This window comes from Mobula hypostoma, chromosome 13 (genome assembly GCF_963921235.1).
Source record: "Mobula hypostoma chromosome 13, sMobHyp1.1, whole genome shotgun sequence".
Taxonomy (NCBI): domain Eukaryota; kingdom Metazoa; phylum Chordata; class Chondrichthyes; order Myliobatiformes; family Myliobatidae; genus Mobula; species Mobula hypostoma.
This window is the reverse complement of record NC_086109.1, coordinates 60,714,297-60,737,657: the sequence shown is the minus strand read 5'-3', so window position 1 is coordinate 60,737,657 and position 23,361 is coordinate 60,714,297. Positions and strand designations below refer to the sequence as shown.

The 23,361-nt window shown below is 43.7% G+C and overlaps 1 protein-coding gene across 3 annotated transcripts in view; it reads left to right on the top strand.

The window, feature by feature from the left end:
- The window catches only part of adamts17 (ADAM metallopeptidase with thrombospondin type 1 motif, 17), a 435,095-nt gene that overhangs the window by 135,591 nt on the left and 276,143 nt on the right, over positions 1–23,361 (top strand). For all 3 annotated transcript variants that reach the window (XM_063065786.1, XM_063065788.1, XM_063065787.1), the window contains one exon: positions 20,393–20,498. In XM_063065786.1, coding sequence (XP_062921856.1) covers positions 20,393–20,498 — 106 coding nt within the window. The remainder of the gene's footprint in view (positions 1–20,392; positions 20,499–23,361) is intronic.

The following is a 23,361-nucleotide window of genomic DNA, read 5'->3' as shown; positions in this document are numbered from 1 at the left end:
AATATCCTGCAGCTGCTCCAATATGTCCTGGACCCCAGCAACTGGGAGGCAACCAACCATCCTGGTGTCTTTTTTTTTTTGTGGCCACAGAATCTTCTTTCTGTCCCCCTAACTATCGAGTCCCCGATAACCACCGTACTGCCTGACTTTACCCTTCCCTGTTGAGCCTTAGCTGGCTGTATTGCCACCAGCCTGGTTGCTGCTGCCATGATCTAATGGGTCACCTCCCTCCCCACACTCAGCAGTACACAAAGAGATATGTTTGTTGCTGAAGGGAATGGCCGCAGGGGAACCCTGCACTGACTGCTTAATCTCCTTACCTCTCCTGGTGGTCACCCATCTACTGTCTGAAGCCTGTACTCTGTGTGTGGTCTTTTCAAAAGTCTCATCTATAATGTATTTAGCTTCCTGTATGATCCTAAGTACACCCAACTCCAGCTCGCAACTCCTTGACCTGGTCGATCAGGTGCTGGAGTTGGGTGCACTTCCTGCAGATGTAGTCATCAGGGAAACCGTCCAGTATCCTGAATTATCCAACATCTATCAGAAGGAACATTCCATCCTCCTACTCTGTACTAAAAAAGAAAAAAGGCTTGCCGCCTCTTAACTGTGCCTTTGTTCACACTAAAGCCTGTTAAGCCAAAGCCTTTACACTGTTATCACTGGCTCACTCAAACAATGACCGCTCCAACCATAGCCACTCCACTTGAGCCTAACCTCTTATTTGTAGCTGAGTTTTGGCCTCAGACTCCATGCCTGTGCAGCCCAAAAGATTGGTCTTGCTTGATTCTGCTCCTTTTATCCCCTCTCTCTCTGAAATGACTTCTGTAGGGCTCTGACACTAACACTCGTACTCCTTCACCTGAGCCGCTGAAAAAGGACAGGATTTTCCCTGAGTTTGCTCTTTTTATGTGCGCACTCCAAACTTCGGCAGGCCTTTGACGCTGACACTTACCCCTCCTGCGCAGCCCAAAAAGACTGAAACGTCAGCAGTTTATTCATTTCCATAGATGCTTACTGACCTGCTGAGTTCCTCCAGCATTTTGTGTGTGTTACTTTGGATTTCCAGTATCTGCAGACTTTCTTGAGTTAACGTTAACTAATGTTTGTCCTGTTTCTAATATACTGTGCTAATGCTGCTGAAAAAAGCTAATTTTCACCACATTTATGCCCTGGTTCTGTAGCTAATGACAATAAATTTGAATTTGCTTGTTCAGTAGTTCAGTGTGTTCACTGACATATCTAGTTTAATTTAATGCCAAAGAATGGATACAGTATACAGCCTGAAATTCTTACTGATTGCCGACATCTACTATACAAAACAAGAAACCCAAAGTCCCCCACCACCCTCCCCTGCTCAAGCAGGAGCATTGACCATCCTGCTTCCCCCCCACTCCCTGACTTGCACCAGTAAAAGCACCTCTCCCTCTCCCCCCCACCATGCCAGCAATAGCAAAAGCCCCCAAAGAGATCTTGATCTAGAGTCCATCAAAAACTACAGTCCATAACCCAGCACTTCGGCATCTCAGACAAGCTTTCTCCCCCTTTTGAGGAGGGGGGAGGGAGGGAGAGAGAGAGATAGAGATAGATAGATAGATTTCCTGCACCAATGAGAGCAGAAGACCAGCAACTCGCTGTCCTGATGTTACAATCTTCTGCGAACCTTCTCCGAGGACCCAGACTGGAGGACAAACAGGTTCTCACTCGCCATTGTGAGAGAGAGATCGCTTGAGTACAGGGGTATCCTTCTGACATCAATGCTGTCCCGATGTGTCAGTTTCCCACAACACTTCAGTTGGCAAAATCACCAGGGAACCGGGACGTCTACAGGGCTGCTCCCCGAAGGCACACACATCTTCCAGGCTACTCCTGGAGATCATGAAACGCCAGGCTGCACGACCAGTCCGAGAACCCATCACTCTTGGAGAACAGCAGTTTAAGCAGTAGCTCAACAGGACCCCAGCCACCTTGAAAAGAAGAGAATGACAGGAGAAAAGAAAAATAAGCTGTTTCGCTGACAAACTGGAAGAAGTTGCCTGGGTCTGCAAAAATCTCTGGTGCCATCTCTTCTTGATATGCTGAGAAATGTTGTTTTGTGGCAGCAGTGGAATGGAAGACAAAAAAATTACATTATGTTATAAAATAAATAGTGCTAAAGGCACTGTTATAATGACAGTCTGCTCACGGTGTTGAAGGTTCAGGACTACTTTATTGAAACTAGTGCTAGGCTTTTGTTTAATGCTTTGAAAGAAAGTCTTACTCTGTTTTTGTGTTACTACCCTAATGACAGTGTACTAGCAGGAGTTCCATCCTCATCTTTCCTACTAAATCAGCTAATACGTGTAATTCTAAAGATGTTGCATGAACAATGGAAATATAGACACAAATCTTTGAGAATTCAGGATCAATTGAGAATGCTTTAAATACTTGACTGTACATGGAGCCCGGAAACAAACTTAACAAACACAAGAAAATCTGCAGTTGCTGGAAATCCAAGGCAACACGCACAAAATGCTGGAGGAACTCAGCAGGTCAGGCAGCATCTGTGGCAAGGAATAAATAGTTGACGTTTTGGGCCGAGACCCTTCATAGGGACTGTAGTTAACATTCAGCAGGTCAGAAATGAAGAACAGTTAACATTTCTGTGACCCTTTGAAACAATGCTCTGTTGAAGAGTCCAAGAGTGGTAAGTATTTCTGGCATTCTCTGTTACTATTTTGGATTCTTTTATTTTCTTCTGAGGTAGAGTGAATCTCTAAAAGACTGGCAAGGTACATTTCTCTATCTCAGGACCATATAGAAGAAGGAGGCATAATCCGCTGGAAAGACATCCTGGATGAGGTGTAGAGACAGAAGGTTGGAGCTTCAGCTGACAGTAAGGAAAGTCGAGGGTGATTTGTCAGATGTGTTTAAATCAAGTAATTGCGATAGACATTTAAACAGAAAGTTTTTGGGGCTGAATGGTCCAAATTCATAGATGCAGATTCATGGAAATTTGGCAAAGAGCCAGAGGTGAGAGGAGGACACAAGCAATTCTGCAGATGTTGGAAATCTTGAGCGGCACACACACAATGCTGGGGAGCTCAGTAAGTCAGGCAGCACCTACAGAGGTGAAAAACAGTTTGTGTAATGGGCCGAGACCTTGAGTTTTTGTGCATGTAGAATGTAAAGTAAAAATATGTTATTAGAAATTTTCAGAAGAAATTGTGTGGATATTTATTAAAGAAGTACTTCTAAGGCCACCGGGGAAAGGGGGAGGTGTGACCAATTGGACAGTACTTTTCAAGTTTTGGTAGGGTTTAGTGTTTTCCTTGACCCTGTTCCTTTTGTCCTGGTTGCACTTCTTTAGGGTTGAATAGAGATAATACCTGCATCTGTGGGTTGTCTCGGTCTCCCAGTCCTGCTGTAGGAGAGAGGAGTAGCCAAAGAATGAAAAGCAGCTAATTGTAAGGTTTCTGATGAGAGTTTGGACAGGGACAACATGACATGAAACTAGGAGCAGATGCTGAGCAAGTGGAGCATGAGTAAGACTACAGACCAGTCTGATCCTTTGGCAGATTTACAGGGGGAGGATGTTTTGATGGACTGGCACCATCAGTTTGTATCTTTTCTCTGGCTGAGAAAAGCCTTCATTAGTGCTGACACCAGAGTTGCTTGTTCTGACTCATGTTTATATTTTTGAAGGAGTTGTATCTTCTTAAACCTGTTGTTTTGCTACTGTCATTAGAAGTGGGATATCTTTGCTCTTAATCACCAAGAGTTTATACTTCAGCAGGTGTCAGCAAACATATAATTAGCTTCACAGTAGTATTTGCGCTGAACGTGTAAAAGACAGACTTACATTTCTAAAGCACCTTTTGTGTCTTTCAGGATGTCCCAGAGCATTTTCCAGTCAATCTGAAGTGGTGGCACTGTTGTAATTTAGGAAGTTCAGCAGCTAGAATGCATGTAGAGATATCGCACATGATAACTTTTTCTGTAATATAAACAGAACCATAAACATTGGCCACCACTTCAGAGATAGCAGTACCTTCCTCTGTTTGAAGGTAGGGCCACTGAAATTGTTTCCATCCACCCGAGAAAGCAGGTTTTAATCCGCAGTAAGCCTGCCTGAAACTGCTGATGTAAGTTTCTCCACTCATTTGGTGTTGAGAGTGGTTTGAACCAGAAATCTTTTCATTCAGAGGAGGGACTGCTGATGTCTGACATCTGGGTAAGAGTCTGAGCAAGAACATAGACTGCTCTAACTTGAGCTTTGTCTAACCCCATTAATATTCAGAGGATAGATTCTGAAGTACGTAGATTTTTTTTTCCTTTTTTGGAATCCGGCTATCACTATCAAAACCAGCATTTATTCTCCATTCCTATTTTCCCTCAAACAATTGTGGTGAGTGACCTTCTGGTTAAAGTACTCCAGTAGCTGGTTAGGTGCTGAGGTTCCTGAAGGTTGTTGGAGCTGCAATTCACAGGTAGGTTGAGAGTATTCCATCACACTCCTGATATGTACCTCGTAGGTGGTGGAAAGCTTTTGATGGCTCAGGAAGTGAGTCACCTGATGGATACCCAATCTCCAAGCAGCTCTTGTAGCCACAGTATGCGTGTGGTTGGACCATTTTGTGTTACTGAACAGCCTTGGCATCAGGATGTAGATTGGGGGAGTTTTAGCAGTGGTAAACCTCTCTTGTTGGGAATAATCATTGCTTGGCATTTTTGAGGCACAAGTCTCACTTGCTACCTAGCAGTCATTGCATGGATTTTGTCTAGGTCTTGCTGCATGCTTCTGTAGTTGAGGAGCTGTGAATGGAATCGAATATAATGCAGTCATCAGTGAACATCCTCACTTCTGACATTAAGGTGGAAAGAAGATGACACATCTGAGGATGGCTAGTCCTTGGGAAGTGCCCTGAGGAACTCCCCCATGATGGCTTCTTGTGTGCTGGGTATGGTTCTGGCCACTGGAGCATTTCTTCCTTGATGTACATTGACTTCGGTTTTAATGTGGCTCCTTGATACCATACATGGTCATAAGCTGACTTGATGTTCTCACCTTCTCCTCTGCTCTGTAATCCATGCTCATACCAAGCTTCTGGTGACTCAGGAGCAGAATCTCTTGGTAAACTCCAAGCTGGGCATGAATGAGTGAGGACTGCTTCACTGCACTGTCTCCATCACCTTCCATCACTTTGCAGATGATGGAGAGTGGAATGGATAGGTAGTAAACAGCGAGATTGGATTTGTCCTGTTTGTGAAGAGGATATGCTCAGCAATTCTCCACATTTCTGGGGAGTGTTGTACCTATACTGGAGCTACTTGACTTGCAGTGCAAATTTGCTGCCTCATCTGAGAGCCCCTTCTACATTAAAGACACTCCTCCATTTTTTGATATCATGTGGAATTGGCTAAAGGTTGGCATTAGTCTGCTGGGAATCTGATGAGGCAGCTGAAATTATGAAAACCTCTCAAAATTCACTTGAAACCTTTCTTTTTCTTTTTAAATCTTTTTATTAATTATTATTGAAAATCAACAACAGAGAAAAATACATCAAAATAATCAAGACAACATATCTAAATGTAGAATAAGAGTTAATCTATCAACCAAGCTGAACAGTATATCAATAATAATAAAAAAATGTTAAAGCTTTTTTTTAGGAAAAAAGGAAAGAAAAAAAATCCCTACTAACTAAAATAGAAAAAAAAACCCTGATAACAAAAAAAAACGGGGGGGGGGGAGAACCCATTTGGAGCACAAACCCGGAGCTATGTGCCATACAAGCTTCCATAAAAAAATAGACATCAATCCGCCAACCAAATCCATATACCCAAGCATCAGAAAAGGACCATCTTTATTAACTCAAATCAAATGATAATAACGGGCAAAAGAACCCCACCTTTTCTCGAAGTCAAATCTAGGATCAAAAGTTCAACTTCTAATTTTTTCCAAACTAAGACATAACATCACCTGAGAGAACCATTGTATCAAAGTGGGAGCAGAGGCATCTTTCCATTTTAATAAAATAGCCCTTCTAGCCAATAATGTGACAAATGCAGTTACGTATTGGTCTGATATAGAAATACCGTGAATATGTTGAGGAATTATACCAAACAAAACTGTCAATTTATTAGGTTGTAAATTGATTTTTAAAGCTTTAGAAATTGTAGAAAAAATAGATTTCCAAAATTGTTTCAATACAGAACACGACCAAAACATATGTGTCAATGTAGCTATCTCAGTTTTGCATCTATCACCCTGACTATCAACATTAGGAAATATTTTAGACTATCTCTCCTTTGTCAAATAACGATGTACAATTTTAAATTGAATTAGAGAATGACTGGCACAAATCGAAGAAGAGTTGACCAGCTTCAAAATTCGCAACCAATCCTCTTGTTATCAAGGTCATGTTAAGCTCTCTTTCAAAATTCACCTGAAACCTTATTCAATCTGGAGCCTCTGAGTATGAAGACAGGCCAGAGGTCAGGAAATGGGAGCACCCAGGAGCTCAGCCCTCTCCTGGAACTCCAGGCAGACATCTGAAGCTAACTGAAATACTCAATGTGACATTCTAAAAACCCAACAGGCAAGGACTTGAAACCTTGCAAACCTGTCCCATCAAAGCTGTTGCCATAACAGGTGATTTTCTGAAAGCTGCAGAGAGATGCAGGCTTATCACAGTGTAAGTGTCCATCTTAGCTCAGTGGTTACAAAGGGCTTTATTCATGTTCCTGTCACCCTCTGGAGACCATAGATCAGGTCTTCAGATGACACTTGATACCAAAGGAGTTCTGTGATGAGGGACATGCTGTATTTTAAAAAATAAGGAAATCTCGCTGTAGGCTGATATTAGATTCTGGCTTACCCATGTAACACATCCTAATAGGAATGCAGAATTATTTATCCTACTTGTATTTGAGAACAAAATAAGCAAAGTTGATTTTCTTTCTAAAAAAGATAGCATTTATGAAACTTCGTTAGTCTGCATTGGAGTACTGTGAGTATATCTTGTTCCTTTACCGGAAAGATGTGGAGGCTTCGGAGAGGGCACTGAAGAGCTTCACCAGGATACTGGCTGGATTAGAGATATGAGATATAGGAGAGACTGGACAAATTAGGGTTGTTTTCTCTGGAGTGCTGGAGTCTGAGGGGAGAGAGATAAATTTATGAAATGCATAGACAGGATAGACAGACAGACTCATTTTCCCAGTGTAGAAATGATGAGTACTGGCGAAAATGCACTTAAGGTGAGAGGGGGAATGTTTAAAACAGGTGTGTGGGCAAATTTATCTTTTTTTACACAGACTGGTAGGGCCTGGAACAGGCTGCTAGGGATAGTGGTTGAAACAGGATCAATCGTGACAATTAGAGGCTGTTAGACACATGAATATGCAGCAAATAGGTAGGTGGATATCAATCATGTGCAGGCAAAAGAAAACTAGTTTAATTAGGCATTGTGTTTGGCACAGACTTTATAGATGGAGTCATGGTTGAGGAATTCTTTGAAGTGCCTCCGACTGTCCTCTCCTATCAGGTTCTTTCTCCTTCAGCCCTTTGCCTCTTATCCCTATCAACTCCCAGGTTCTCACATCATTCCCTTATCATCCCATCTCCTACCCTTCTGTCTTTCCCCCTGTCACCTATTACCAGGCCGTTTGTACTCCTCCCCCTTCCCCTACAGTTTTTTTCCCTGGTTTTTGCCTTTTTTCCTTTCCAGTCCTGATGAAAGGTCTTGTTTCAAAGTGTTGACTGGTTATTTCTCTCCATAGATGCTGCCTGACCTGCTGAGTCCAGTGATTTTGTGGGTATTCTGCTCAGATTCAGATTGATTTATCACAAGTACATTGAAATATACAGTGAAACACGTCATTTGTTTTAACAACACAACCTAGGGACATGCTTGAAACAGCCCACAAATATCACCACACATTCCAACACCATCGTAGCATGCCCACAAATGCTCAGCAGAAAACAGAATACAATAAAACAAACACAAACAACAGCAAGACAAGCTCCTTTCCTCCAAATTCCTTGACAAGTTCTTGGTTTTGCCTCTCAGTGGGAAGATCCCCTGGGTATTTGGCCAGAAATGTCTACACATATCTTGATTGTCTGTGAATTACAAGACTCCTGTGTTCATTCCACCACCATCTGCTTGGGAGTGTTGTTTTGGATCTCCAAAGGGAGCCTAACACTGAACCTTTCATTACCTCTTCCCCCCACCCCCCACCACCCCATCCACGATTCCCTTGTCCATTTGTCCCTCTCCACTAATCTCCCTCCTAGCCCTTATCCTTTCAAGCAGCCTACATGCTCATTCACCTCCTCCCTCACCTTCATTCATGGCCCCAAACAGTCTTTCCAGGTGAGGCAACACTTCATCTGTGAACAACAGGAATTCTGCAGATGCTGGAAATTCAAGCAACACACATCAAAAGTTGCTGGTGAACGCAGCAGGCCAAGCAGCATCTGTAGAAAGAGGTGCAGTCGACGTTTCAGGCCGAGACCCTTCGTCAGGACTAACTGAAGGAACAGTGAGTAAGGGATTTGAAAGTTGGAGGGGGAGGGGGAGATCCAAAATGATAGGAGAAGACAGGAGGGGGAGGGATAGAGCCAAGAGCTGGACAGGTGATAGACAAAAGGGGATACGAGAGGATCATGGGACAGGAGGTCCGGGAAGAAAGATGGGGGGGGGGGACCCAGAAGATGGGCAAGAGGTATATTCAGAGGGACAGAGGGAGAAAAAGGAGAGTGAGAGAAAGAATGTGTGCATAAAAATAAGTAACAGATGGGGTACGAGGGGGAGGTGGGGCCTTAGCGGAAGTTAGAGAAGTTGATGTTCATGCCATCAGGTTGGAGGCTACCCAGACGGAATATAAGGTGTTGTTCCTCCAACCTGAGTGTGGCTTCATCTTTACAGTAGAGGAGGCCGTGGATAGACAGGTCAGAATGGGAATGGGATGTGGAATTAAAATGTGTGGCCACTGGGAGATCCTGCTTTCTCTGGCGGACAGAGCGTAGATGTTCAGCAAAGCGGTCTCCCAGTCTGCGTCGGGTCTCGCCAATATATAAAAGGCCACATCGGGAGCACCGGACGCAGTATATCACCCCAGTCGACTCACAGGTGAAGTGTTGCCTCACCTGGAAGGACTGTTTGGGGCCCTGAATGGTGGTAAGGGAGGAAGTGTAAGGGCATGTGTAGCACTTGTTCCGCTTACACGGATAAGTGCCAGGAGGGAGATCAGTTGGGAGGGATGGGGGGGACGAATGGACAAGGGAGTTGTGTAGGGAGCGATCCCTGCAGAATGCAGAGAGATGGGGGGAGGGAAAGATGTGTTTAGTGGTGGGATCCCGTTGGAGGTGGCGGAAGTTACGGAGAATAATATGTTGGACCCGGAGGCTGGTGGGGTGGTAGGTGAGGACCAGGGGAACCCTATTCCTAGTGGGGTGGTGGGAGGATGGAGTGAGAGCAGATGTACGTGAAATGGGGGAGATACGTTTAAGAGCAGAGTTGACAGTGGAGGAAGGGAAGCCCCTTTCTTTATAAAAGGAAGACATCTCCCTCGTCCTAGAATGAAAAGCCTCATCCTGAGAGCAGATGCGGCGGAGACGGAGGAATTGCGAGAAGGGGATGGCGTTTTTGCAAGAGACAGGGTGAGAAGAGGAATAGTCCAGATAGCTGTGAGAATCAGTAGGCTTATAGTAGACATCAGTGGATAAACTGTCTCCAGAGACAGAGACAGAAAGATCTAGAAAGGGGAGGGAGGTGTCGGAAATGGACCAGGTAAACTTGAGGGCAGGGTGAAAGTTGGAGGCAAAGTTAATAAGTCAACGAGTTCTGCATGCGTGCAGGAAGCAGCGCCAATGCAGTCGTCGATGTAGCGAAGGAAGAATGGGGGACAGATACCATAATAGGCACGGAACATAGATTGTTCCACAAAGCCAACAAAAAGGCAGGCATAGCTAGGACCTATACGGGTGCCCATAGCTACACCTTTAGTCTGGAGGAAGTGGGAGGAGCCAAAGGAGAAATTATTAAGAGTAAGGACTAATTCCGCTAGACGGAGCAGAGTGGTGGTAGAGGGGAACTGATTAGGTCTGGAATCCAAAAAGAAGAGTAGAGCTTTGAGACCTTCCTGATGGGGGATGGAAGTATATAAGGTCTGGACATCCATGGTGAAAATAAAGCGGTGGGGGCCAGGGAACTTAAAATCATGGAAAAGTTTAAGAGCGTGAAAAGTGTCACGAACATAGGTCAGAAGGGATTGAACAAGGGGTGATAAAACAGTGTCGAGGTATGCAGAAATGAGTTCGGTGGGGCAGGAGCAAGCTGAGACAATAGGTCGGCCAGGACAGGCAGGTTTGTGGATCTTGGGTAGGAGGTAGAAACGGGAAGTGCGGGGTGTGGGAACTATAAGGTTGGTAGCAGTGGATGGGAGATCCCCTGAGCGGATAATGTCGGTGATGGTGTGGGAGACAATGGCCTGGTGCTCCTTAGTGGGGTCACAATCGAGGGGTAAATAAGAGGGCTTCATCTGTGAATCTACTGGGGTCATCTGTTGTGTCTGGTGCTCTGATATGGCCTCCTCTACATTGGTGAGATGCATTGTAAATTGGGGTCCACTTGGCTGAGCACCTTCACTCCATCTGCCACAATCGGAACTTCCTGGTGGCCAAACGTTTCAATTCAGTTTCCCATTCCCATTCTGACATGTCAGCCCATGGCCTCTTGTGCCAAGATGACACCAACCTCAGGGTAGAGAAGCAAAACTTTATATTCTATCTGGGCAACCTCCAACCTGATGGCATGAATATCTATTTCTCTTCTGGTTTAAAAAGAATTCCACCACCCCTCCCTCTATTCCCCACACTGACCTTTTACCTCTTCTTACCTGCCTATTACTTCCCACTGGGTACTCTTCCTTCCCTTTCCTTATGGTCCACTCTCCTCTCCAATCAGATTCCCTCTTCTCCAGCCCTTTACCTTCCACACAAACTTGGCTTCACCTATCACCTTCGAGATACCTTCCTTCCCCTTCACTCACCTTTTTATTCTGACATCTTCCCTCTTCCTTTTCAGTCTTGAAGAAGGGTCTTGGCTCAAAATGTCGACTGTTCATTCATTTCCATAGATGCAGCCTGATCTGCTGAGTTTCGTTCTGTGTGTGTAGATCAAAGGTCTGTTCCCCTGCTGTACTGTTGCATGTTACATTTGCAGTCTTGGTGGATCACATTCTACCTTTTGTATCCCCACACTTCAAGGACTACAGTAGCTTAAGGAGTTGCTTCTCAAGAGCATCTAGAGATTGGCTCAGCTTGCAAAGACCGTGTTCCTTGAATGAATATAGAAGAAAAATCTGCATCATTCACTGACTGAGTGGTGTGTTTTGATCAATTTAGGAACAGCAACATGATGGTGCAGTGTTAAATGGAGAAGTAAATAAAAGAAAAAGATTTTATCTTCCTGAAAGTTGTGAGCGTAAGTTAGCAAAAAAATGTAATTAGTCACAGCTGTGAAGTTCACTTGCTTGGAGAACAATTTAACCACATTGGTTTCTCCTTTCAGCCACAGTTGTGCATCACACAATTTGGAAACTTAGTGAAAGAAATGTAAGAAAGGCATACGGCATGACTTGGTAACTGTTTATCTTTAGCTGTAAATCAGAGAGATTGATTTGAAAGTGGAAGTGTAAAGTGAATAACCTCAATGGGGACTGCACCTTTCGGATAGGTTGTCTGATTGAATGTGAGAGTTACCTGCGAGATCACAAGTACAGTAAGCATTATTTTGCAGCAGTGTCTGACAGATGGGAAATTATACCAGGAGTAGCAACTTGAAGATGTCAGACACTGCACATTTAATGTAAATAAAATTGAACCCCAGATTTAAAGAATCACATGTTCAATAATGAATCGTGTCTAACAAGCCTGATAGAGTTCTTTGAGGAGGTGACCAGGCATATAGATGAGGGTAGTGCAGTGGATGTGATCGACACGGATTTTAGTAAGGCATTTGACAAGGTTCCACATGGTAGGCTTATTCAGAAAGTCAGAAGGCATGGGATCCAGGGAAGTTTGGCCAGGTGGATTCAGAATTGGCTTGCCTGCAGAAGGCAGAGGGTCGTGGTGGAGGGACTACATTCAGGTGGGAGGGTTGTGACTAGTGGTGTTCCACAAGGATTGGTTCTGGGACCTCTCCTTTCCGTGATTTTTATTAACAACCTGGATGTGGGGGTAGAAAGGTGGGTTGTTAAGTTTGCAGACGACACAAAGGTTGGTGGTGTTGTAGATAATGTAGAGGATTGTCAAAGATTGCAGAGAGACACTGATAGGTTGCAGAAGTGGGCTAAGAAGTGGCAGATGGAGTTCAACCCGGAGAAGTGTAAGGTGGTACACTTTGGAAGGACAAACTCCAAGGCAGAGTACAAAGTAAACGGCAGGATACTTGGTAGTGTGGAGGAACAGAAGGATCTGGGGGTACATGTCCACAGATCCCTGAAAGTTGCCTCACAGGTAGATAGGGTAGTTAAGAAAGCTTATGGAGTGTTAGCTTTCATAAGTCGAGGGATAGAGTTTAAGAGTCGCGAGGTAATGATGCAGCTCTATAAAACTCTGGTTAGGCCACACTTGGAGTACTGTGTCCAGTTCTGGTCACCTCACTATAGGAAGGATGTGGAAGCATTGGAAAGAGTACAGAGGAGATTTACCAGGATGCTGCCTGGTTTAGAGAGTATGGATTATGATCAGAGATTAAGAGAGCTAGAGCTTTACTCTTTGGAAAGAAGGAGGATGAGAGGAGACATGATAGAGATATACAAGATATTAGGAGGAATAGATAGAGTGGATAGCCAGCACCTCTTCCCCAGGGCAGCACTGTTCAATACAAGGGGACATGGCTTTAAGGCAAGGGCTGGGAATTTCCAGGGGGATATTAGAGGAAGGTTTTTTACTCAGAGAGTGGTTGGTGCATGGAATACACTGCCTGAGTCGGTGGTGGAGGCAGATACACTAGTGAAATTTAAGAGACTACTAGACAGGTATATGGAGGAAATTAAGGTGGGGGTTGTATGGGAGGCAGGATTTGAGGGTCGGCACAACAATGTGGGCCGAAGGGCCTGTACTATTCTATGTTCTATGTTATTCTATCACTAAATCTACTGCAAACAAATTCCAAACAAATCATTTTCTTCAAAGTATACCTTCTATTGCCTTTGTACCGATTAGTTGTAATTATTACGTGGCAGTTGTTTATCTGGGATTTTGTTGTATCAGTCAGGAAGCCTGAACCTTTTGACAGTGTTCAGTTTGTTCATTTAGCTTCCTTCTGTCTGTTGCTGATCTTAGTATATCAGCACACAGGCAGACACGGTTCATGATTTAGTTTGTTTTCCTTGGGGTAAAACTTAGCCATTTTAAACAGTAAGCTTCTGTTTTGAAATAACTCAGTGACTTCTGTTGTGGTGCTGTTCATCCACAGCTTCTTGTCCTGGTCTCAGCTGTCCACTCTGAGTAGAAGCCCCGTGGAAGGCAAGCCAGCCCATTAGAAGACACAGTATAGAATACATTGAGCAATCTTCCACAAGAACCTCAAGTTTCAATGGGATGAATTTGGCTCGTTGCAAATTTTGAAACTGATCTCTGACTAGAAGATAGTTCACGCTGTTCATTTCTTCACTTATAGTTTGTGTGAAGGAAGATTAGGGATACCCAGATCTTCAGTTACTATAGGTTCATGCCTTACAGTACTCAGCTTTGGTGTTCAATAGCAAGGTGCCACATTAGGAGATTACTGCATAACCTGGACTCGATGTTTAGATCTTGTCTACAGTCACTTTTGGGAAAACTGTGAGAGTGGCTATAGTCAGTGCTAAACTGCTTCTATGTGCTGATCATGATACGAACACCTTCACAAACAAGCATTCCTCTGACAGCTCTGGAATGGATTAAAGCTGCCTAGAAAACATTGTTTTCTTACCTTGGGAAGGATGATTTTATAAAAGGCTACACAAAAACAACTGAACCAGAGAATCATTGTGTGTAATCCTTGAATCCTCAGCTGCTGCTGCTGGCTGCGTCTTGTAGTAAAGGTGATTCTCTTTTGGGAAGAGATAGAAAAGTATAAAATTCTGTGCTAATACTGATGTTGGCAGAGAAATGTACAGCCTAACACGATGTTGTAAGCTGCAGGGGGTGTTGGCTAACCATTGCTAATGCACTGAAGGAAAATAACGAAGACTACTGGACATAACCAGACATCTCTGGTGGGTGAATACTTTGTGTGTGGAATGTGTCGATGTTAAACATCTGTAACGGAACCAATGAATGAGGTTGACCTCTCCACTTATTTATTGCTCCTCCCAGCTTTAGATCAATTACTGTCAGTTTATCTTTGTGACCAAACAGAATGCACAACCTTCAACGAGCACAGGAAGAACCACTGTCCACACTCACGCCATTGTATTAACCCTGTTGAGACAGGCTAGAGTCATTCTAGGTCTACTAGCAGCGTCAGTATCTGAGCTGCTGCCCAATGGGGTCAGGTCAGGGGGAGCAGTGGGCATCTCCTCCTCCTCCTGTTGAATGAAACTTCTGTGTGATTGGGCACTGAGTGCTTCCGTGTAGGTGATGATGTCCTGCATAGGTGGGTGCTGGGTGGGTGTGCTCCATGGGATCTCGGGGGTAAGTGGGTGCTGGCTGGCAGAATTTTCTGTTTCTCTGTATCTGTGAAAGAGGAAATAAGCAGCGTGGTTGTGGGGAATGAGTGGCACATGAAAGATTGGCATACATCTAGTCACAAAAGAGCATGATTGCAGGGTAAAAATGGGGTGTTTTAACAATTCCAAAGATATGTATACCTCCTTTATCAGTCATACCCTCGGCTGGAGCAGGGCCATAGAGAGATACAGCATGGAGACAAGCTGTTCAGCCCATTGATTCCTGCTGGCCATTAACATTGATCATACATTAATCCCATATTTTATTCTCCCCACCTTCTACATCAGTTCCCCCCCCCCCCAGATTCTACACCTTGAGCAGTTTACGATGAACCTTTGGGGTGTGGGTACAAACTAGAGGATCCCGTGGAAATCCACGCAGTTACAGGGAGAACCTACATGCTGCACGCAGACAGCACTGAAGGTCAAGGTTAAACGTGTGGATCTGGCTTTGTGAGGCAGTATATCTACCAGTTGCAATATCACACCACACTATAAAATCCACCAAATACTCCGTCTCTAGTTGCTCCACTCCCATCAATGATGTCCCAGCATCTGTCTCCATCTCTCTGTCCCACCCGCAGCTCAACTCCAGGGTGGTCTGGAGGATTCCTGTGCCCAAATGGAGGTGACTCACAGATGTGACACTCCCCACCCCTCATCCAACAAGACAAAGGTGAAGTCAGTATCACAGTACTGAAGAGTTAATGTTGAAATAAAATGACTGAGTCTGAGAGTCGTTTAAAACTGTTAAGGACAAAAACTGATTTACTTATTTATTGAGAAACAGTGTGGAATAGTCTGGCCTTTTGAGCCATACTGCCCAGCAACCCCGGTGTAACCCTAGCCTAATCATGAGACAATTTACAACGGCCAATTAACCTACTAACTGGTACATCTTTGGACTGTGGGAGGAAACCGGAGCACCCAGAGGAAACACATGCATTTTACAGGAAGACAGGGGGGGTGCGGGTTGTGGGGTATGTACAGACTCCTTACAGATGTCGTCGGAATTGAACTTGTGGTTTAAGATGGCACAACCAAAGATGTGTGACAACTCATTGGTAGTTCGAATTCAAAATAATTCAATTAAAACCAATTGATGCACTTTTTTTTGAAGTAAATTATGATAAACTATCACTGCAAACAATGAAGAACCGAGCAAAGACAAAGTGAATTTGAGAGATGTGCCCTGCTGGTGTGCTGAAAAATTGATGAACTTGGAATTGGATCTATGCTGGTTGGAGTGAACGATTTGGAGAGGAGAAGACAGAACAGAGGAGTTCCAATGCTCGTCCAACTAACCTGGCTACAAGCCTCCAGTTTAAACAGAATATTGTTTTGGTTCACTTGCAATGGCATAGTCCAGTCATTCTTACTTGGTTTGTTTCCACATAGCACATCTCTATAAAACTCCTCAAGTTCATTTTCAAGCACTGCATTTACTCATTTTATTTTCTTTCTACTTCTGCAACAGTGTGAAAAAAGATTACTCTTACCGCGGTTGCGCATTTTCCGATACGCTGGACACTTTTTGGTCGGTGCTGCTGCCCACAGCGATCACATAATTTTTTTCTTTCAGATGACGTCTTGCTCTCTGTCGGTTTCGTTGTCGCTTCATTATTTTTTCTAATACATTTGCGCTTTACAGCGTCTAAGCAGCTCTCAATAAGAAGCTCTTTTGCCTGCAACATCGTAGTTTCCGAAGCTTTGCACAGCCTCAAAGCTTTTTCCAGGTCGATGTCTTGTTCTCTTAACAGTCTTTCTCTCAAACCATTATCCACAATGCCACAAACAATTCCGTCTTTAATGAGAGCTCTGTGAGCTCTGCAAACTCGTAAGTTTTACTGTGGTGTCTCAACTCCATAACAAATTGATCAATTATTTGACCAGGTCCCTGCCGACAGTTGAAAAATTTGTACGGTTCATATGTTACATTGCGCTTCGGTATACAAAATGCGTCAAATTTGTCCATTATCGCTTTTAGATTCAAATTATCTCCATTCTCAAAAGTAAAATGGTTATATACCTCAATTGCGTCATCACCTATTCCTTGGAGTAGAGTTACAGCTTTCATTTCATCTGCTCTGATCGCTGATAAGTAAGTTGCAAAACGCTGTTTAAATCTTTTCCAGTTTTCAGCTACGTTTCTAGTCAGCTGAAGCATTGATGGGGGTTTCAAAACTTCCATTTTTTAAACCGTTAGCAGACCAAAACAATTTGTGCTCTTTTTTTTTGACTATCTTCACTTCTCCTGTGTTAGCGAATGGTATTATTCTTCCAGACCGACTTCTGACACAATGTTGTGTTCTTTATACGTACCGTGGGTTACTAAGAACAAACCATATTCTGGAAGAATAAGAACTGGAACATTTATTTAACAGCAAACAGCAACCATGTTTAACCATACAAGTTCCTAGATCATTCTCTCATTTCTGCGTGTGCTCAGAGCTCTGTCCAATCACGTTCTTACACATGACATGTGATATCACCACAGCACTTGTCATCTGTATTGGCATGTACTGTGTTGATAGTCCAGTAAGGTCATGGATTGAGTGCCCTGGCCTTGGGTGCAGTGGGAGTCACTGGCTCTCTCATTTTGATCGCTGGAACATTCTCCAGAAATTTGAAGTTCTTTAGCCATTTATTTTTGAAAATAATGGAAGTTGAGATTTGTGCTTTAAAGCAAGATGTACTGATATGAAACTTATAGTACCAAGAATATGAACAAACAATTAAATGATTAGCGATCAGAGTTAGGAATCTTTGTTCTTCCAGCAAAGGTCATATACTATTGGGAAAGTCGGTGGTTGCATTGAGAGTGAATGCGGACAGGATGTTGGAGAATGTATGACCTGTTGGTGTACTATATGTTCTTGAAATATATTGTTTGAATTAAATAAATCTGATTATAATAAGTGCTTTTTATTTTCACTTGCCATGAAGGGAGTTTAATAATTCATATTTGGATTTGGTAGATCCTGAGGTTACCTGTTACATCTGGAAGACAATGTTTCTATAGAAACCACTCTTAATCACATGATCTTTAAATTGCTTTTTGGAGTTAGTAACACTCCTGTTCATGCAAGACTTTCCAAAGTAAAAGGAAATTGTTCCACGAATGCACATTAAACACTGATGTTCTTTGGCCAAGCCATGTTCTACCTTTGGCTTCCAGCTGAATTCTCACACACAAAGCCCAGGGAATCATGTGCGATAATACTGGCTTTGAATGCATTGTTGAGCTAAGGTGATTGTGGGTAACAGGTGGTGGGGAGAAGTTAAGGAAGGCATGACACTCCAGTGGGGTGGGGGGGATTAAGACCCTTGGGGTTTGGTTGGGAGCACCATGAGGGAAGTGGCAATCAGATGGAACTTGTCATCTATCGATGTGGAATTGGGTGGGGGATTTGATCGATAGATGAGGAAAGACATTGATTGGGCCATATGCTGGGGAGGGTGTTCTGCAGGATGTATGTAGCAAGGAGTGAATTAATCTTAAAAAAGCTTCAGCCGGACTCCCCAAGCAGGGCCCCAGCCAGACGGAGGCCATTAGATCCACTATGTATGTACTAGCTCTCCACCAGATTAACTCAGAGACCCAAGAGACTGCAAAAGCTGTAATCTGGAGCAACAAGCAATCTACTGGAGCAGCATCAGATATGATCACCTACTGAAGCAGGGTTTCCCCACAAAATGCCAAGTTCCTTTTCTCCCACAATCTCTGCTGAACACACTGAGTTCCTCCTGCACGTCTGTTGGATAGGAGTAACTCACTGCTTCCACCCACCATCTGCCTTTCTGGAGCCATGCCCATTGTCCCTCACTTTATATTTATCCAACTCCTTTCTGAAGACCATAATGGAACCTGCTTCCAACACATCCACAGGTGGTGCATTCCAGATTCCAAACACAAACAGCATGTCAGTCTTGATTCCCTTCTCCTTTATGTCTGTGACCTCTAGTGCTACAGCTATCCACCAAAGGCAAAGGCTTGCTCCTATTCACTCTCCAGAAGCCTTTATCATTTGTTATTATCAAGTCTCACCTCTGAAGGACGTTCATGAGGTGGTATTGATGTGGACCTTGTAGAGTCAGAGTTACACAGCACGGAAACAGGTCCCTTGGCCCATTCGGCCAGTGGCATCCAAGTTGCCCACCTGAGATGGTCCCATTTCCTATCCATGCACCTGTCCAAAAATCTTAGACACATATATGTATATAGCTAGGGTACCTAAGATTTTTGCACAGAACTGTATTTGTCATCATGGAGTGGAGGGAGAGTTTGTAAATCTGGTGGGAGCAAAGGGTGGTCAGGGTGGAGCACCGTAAGATGGGTTTGGGACAGGTGGCAGAGAAGCAGTGCCAGGGGCAGGGAGTAATGTAGTTGCAGATATACCCAGCCCTGAGACACCAGGAAAGGTAATTTGATTTGAAACAATTGATTTATTAATCATTACAGATTTCCTCTCTGGTGTCTCCCTCTCCTTCCCCTTTTCCCAATCATGATTCCCCTCTCCCTGCTCCCTTCCCACTCTCAGTCCACAATAGAGACCTATATCAGAGTCAGGTTTATCATCACTCACATCTATCATGATTTCTTTTGGCAGCATAAAATTACTGCAGTACTGTGCAAAGTCTAAGGCAACTTAACCATATATAGATATGTGCCTAAGACTTTTACGCAGTACTTTAAACATAATGGTACCCAGTTCTAGCAGTTTTGGTAGCTCATTCCACATACACACACCAGTCATTGCCAGTCCCTGTGAGAAACCAGCACTCTTGCTTCACCATTCAGACACAGGTTAGTTGAAGTAAGGTTAGGACTATCCCATTGTCAGTACTGAATCTTCTCTCCACTCCCCTTCCTTCCCCCACCCCTCCGATGCTGTGAAGTACTTCTCTAAATTGATTTCACTCTTTCAACTTTGCTTATATTGCAGAGAATCGGGACTAAGTTCCTAGCTCCTTTAAACAGGAAACTCAGCTGATTCCTGGCTATAAATTTGAGTGACGTTAATGTTTTCAGTGAGGTGCCTTCTCACATATAGTATTTCCGCACAAAGCGGTGTTGGCATAAGCTATGGGGTGCGAATGAAGAGGAGATTAAAGGGAAGGTGTTTCGGTCCAACTGGCATTCCAAGAGTGCTATAAATCCCCATTTAATTGTTCTCAATCCTGTTTCAGCTTTTGATACTGCATGAAGAATAAGCAATATTAATATTGACAGCTTTTACCCTGAAACCAAACATAATTCAACCAGGAGTTAGGTTTACATCCAAATGACTAATGTGGTCAATGAACTTAGTACCTTTACTGACCCCGAGAGTCATGAACACGGGTTGTTCATACAATTCCTTCCATCCCCCCCCCCCCACCCTGTATCACTAGCCGAGTATGCATCATTGACGGCTTGTTACCTGTACTGTAGAATTACTCGTCTCTAAATGCTGCAGCCAGTGTCCCAGTACCTGACATAGCAAAATAGTATGAGTTTTATGCGAACTGCTGGTTGAATGCTGAGCCAAGAGCTGCTCACATAAGATATTTAGGAAATGATGTAAGCCTGGTGAGAGTGAGCTGGCTTACTGTTTTATATATCCTGAGTTCACATTGTCTTTTTCACATTTGGTTGTTTATTTCCAGTGATTTAATTGCTGTCTCTTTTGGAATGCTCCCACAGGAATTGCGTACCTGGGAGGAGCTTGCCACCCGAAGCGCAAGTGTGTGCTTGCTGAAGATAACGGCCTTAGCCTGGCCTTTACCATTGCCCATGAGCTGGGCCACAAGTAGGTCAAACACAACTCAGCCTTAGTAATGTGATATAAGAATGCTCCTTTTGTTGAGGCATAATGATCTGAGTTTCCAGTCATTCGTTGCATGTACTTAGGTAACAAAAATGAAAATATTTTAACTTTAATGAATAATCATTGGTTGCAGCTTTAACAATAATCCTTCGGTAAGAAGGCCTGACATGACAGGGGCTCTGGTCACAATGTGATTGAAGAGTATTGTGCAGTCCTTGGTATCATAGGTGTGGCTTAGCTGACAGCTTATTGTACGGGCTACAGATGCACAGTACTACAAAAAGGTGGGGGGGGGGTGGTCACAGTATGCCTGAAACTATGCTGAATAGGCCACAATGTGTCTGAGGCTTGGTAGTAAAATGGCCTTTATGTCTAAGACTATGGTATACAGTTCCTGGTGTGACAGGAACACTAAGGCATGTGTTATATCGGCCACTTAGAATTTGTGTTAATCAGGCTCATGTAATGCAGAACCATTTATTGGCAGGTCATGTGACAGAGGATGTGTTGTACAAACCGTGGAGTATCTCAGTCATGAAAGAATGAAAATCAGTGAGGCCTTTGGACATCTTAATGCTCATAATGCACTCTTGGAATAATTATCACTCTCCGATCATTAGAAACTGGAGTAAGTTTTGCACACGTTCCTAGAAGAGGGGAGGAATTGCTGATGTTGGTTGGAGGCTGCAGAGAGGATATCCTGCTATGGACTCATAACTGCCTTTCAGCAGGGAGTTGCAGCCATGAAGTGGGTGGGCCTCATTGTAACCCTACTCAAGCGATATCCCAGGGGCCTCTGCAGGCAGCAACCTGAAGCAGAAGGCATTACATCCAAGTATGGCAGGATGACCGGTGATGTTTGACCTGGACTGATAATGGAATTTGTAGCATCTTTCACCCTTGAGGCTTGACCTGTACACCCTTCAGATAAATCTCAAACTTCCCTTCTGCAAGCTGAAGCAACAGGGTTTTTCAGAAGAGGAAGCTGTGATCATCCTCAAGTACCTACCCGCTTATCTCAAGAGGTCCTCACTCCAGACTAATTTCTTCTTAATAACCTGTTGAGCATCATGTAATTGAAGGTAATAGCCAAAGAAACACTAATCCAGATGTGTGATCTTAACTAGATATTGGTTCCTATCATGCCTCACAGTTAGCATCCTTAGAATGGCAAAATAGTTGGATCATCTGTCTTGGAGTGACCCAGTGGGAGGAGGGCTCACAGTTGGTCACTGATAGTATTGGCCAGAAGTTAAAGATCTAGCTCCAGTGAACTCTAAAGGCAATAAACTCGGAAAATTTGGGAACTACATGAAGGGCCTGCCAAATTGGCAAAAGCAAGAGAATGTTGTCCAGATGCTTCCTAACTGGTTTCATATTCCTGTCACTCTTCCTCTTTTTACCCATAATATTTGGGCAGACAAGTGCACGCGGTAACACTGAGAGCTGGTTTGAGCAGATTCTATGGTGAATTGAATGAGTACGTGAGCCATGCAGTTGGAAGTGTCGAAGAATGGAAGTGTTTCCCACAGGGTCACTCTTGTCCTAGCTATATTAACTTCAATGGTCCCACATTTCAGACATAGCACAAGATATTAAAGACCAGTTTCTGTTCTATGAACTCCAGAGCCAGTGAATTTGGCTGAAGTATAGGAGCACTTTCAGAAGAGCTTGTGCTTGTGTCTGAATGTATTGCTCTATGATAAGTGAAGGTTTCATGATGTGTCCCACTATTAAAGGTGTCCCTAATTTGTGCTCCAGATCACAGAGCTGGATATAATCCACCACATCAAGGGAAATGAGGGGTGTTCAGATTGAGATTTTTCAGCTGATTGAAGAAGAGAGAGCTGCCAGCAGCAGGCGAAGAGTTGGTGGCTGTTCAGAAGTGCAACAAAGGGAGAGGATCTGGTGGAGCAGAAACAGCCAAAAGAATTTGTGCAGGATTCCAGATGTGTTTTGATTGCTAGCTGTTGGAGTTGGAGGTATTTTTGAAAGATGTGGAAAAAATATGGAGAAGGAGGAAGATCAGTGAATCATCCTGCTTCGTGTGAGAGCAAATAAACTTAGAAATGAAAAGGCTGATGTTCCATAAGGGGAAAAAAAATGTTAGGGATTTAAGAGCAGGATTTAAAATGTGCCATTCTCTAGATTACTGGCCAGTTGGATGCCAGAAAAGAAAATAATCTTACATTTCTCTAGCACACTTGAAATTCAGATTCCTTTGTGACCATAACACATAGGAGCAGAGTTAGGCCATTTAGCCCATCGAATCTGCTCTGCCATTAATTTATTATTGGTCTCAACCCCGTTTTCCTGCTTTCTCCCTGTAACCTTTGACACTCTTACTAATCAAGAACCTATCAACCATCACTTCAAATATAACCAATGACTTGGCCTCTGTGGCAATGAATTCCACAGATTCACTATGCTCTGGCTAAAGAAATTCCTCCTCATCTCTGTTATTAAGGGATGTCATTGTATTCCTCCTAGAATTCCCTGACTATAGGAAGCATACTCCCCATGTCCACTCTATCTAGACCATAAGACATAGGAGCAGAATTGGGCCATTTGGCCCATCAAGTCTGCTCCGCCATTCAATCATGGCTGATCCTTTTTTCCCCTCCTCAGTCCGATTCTCTGGTTTTCTCCCCGTAACCTGTGATGCGGTGTCCAGTCAAAAACCTATCAAGCTCTACATTAAATACACTCAATGACCTGGCCTCCACAGCTGCCTGCGGTACTAAATTCCCAAAATTCACCACCCTCTGGCTATAGAAATTTCTCCGCATCTCTGTTTTAAATGGACACCCCTCCATCCTGAGGCTGCGCCCTCTTGTCCTAGACT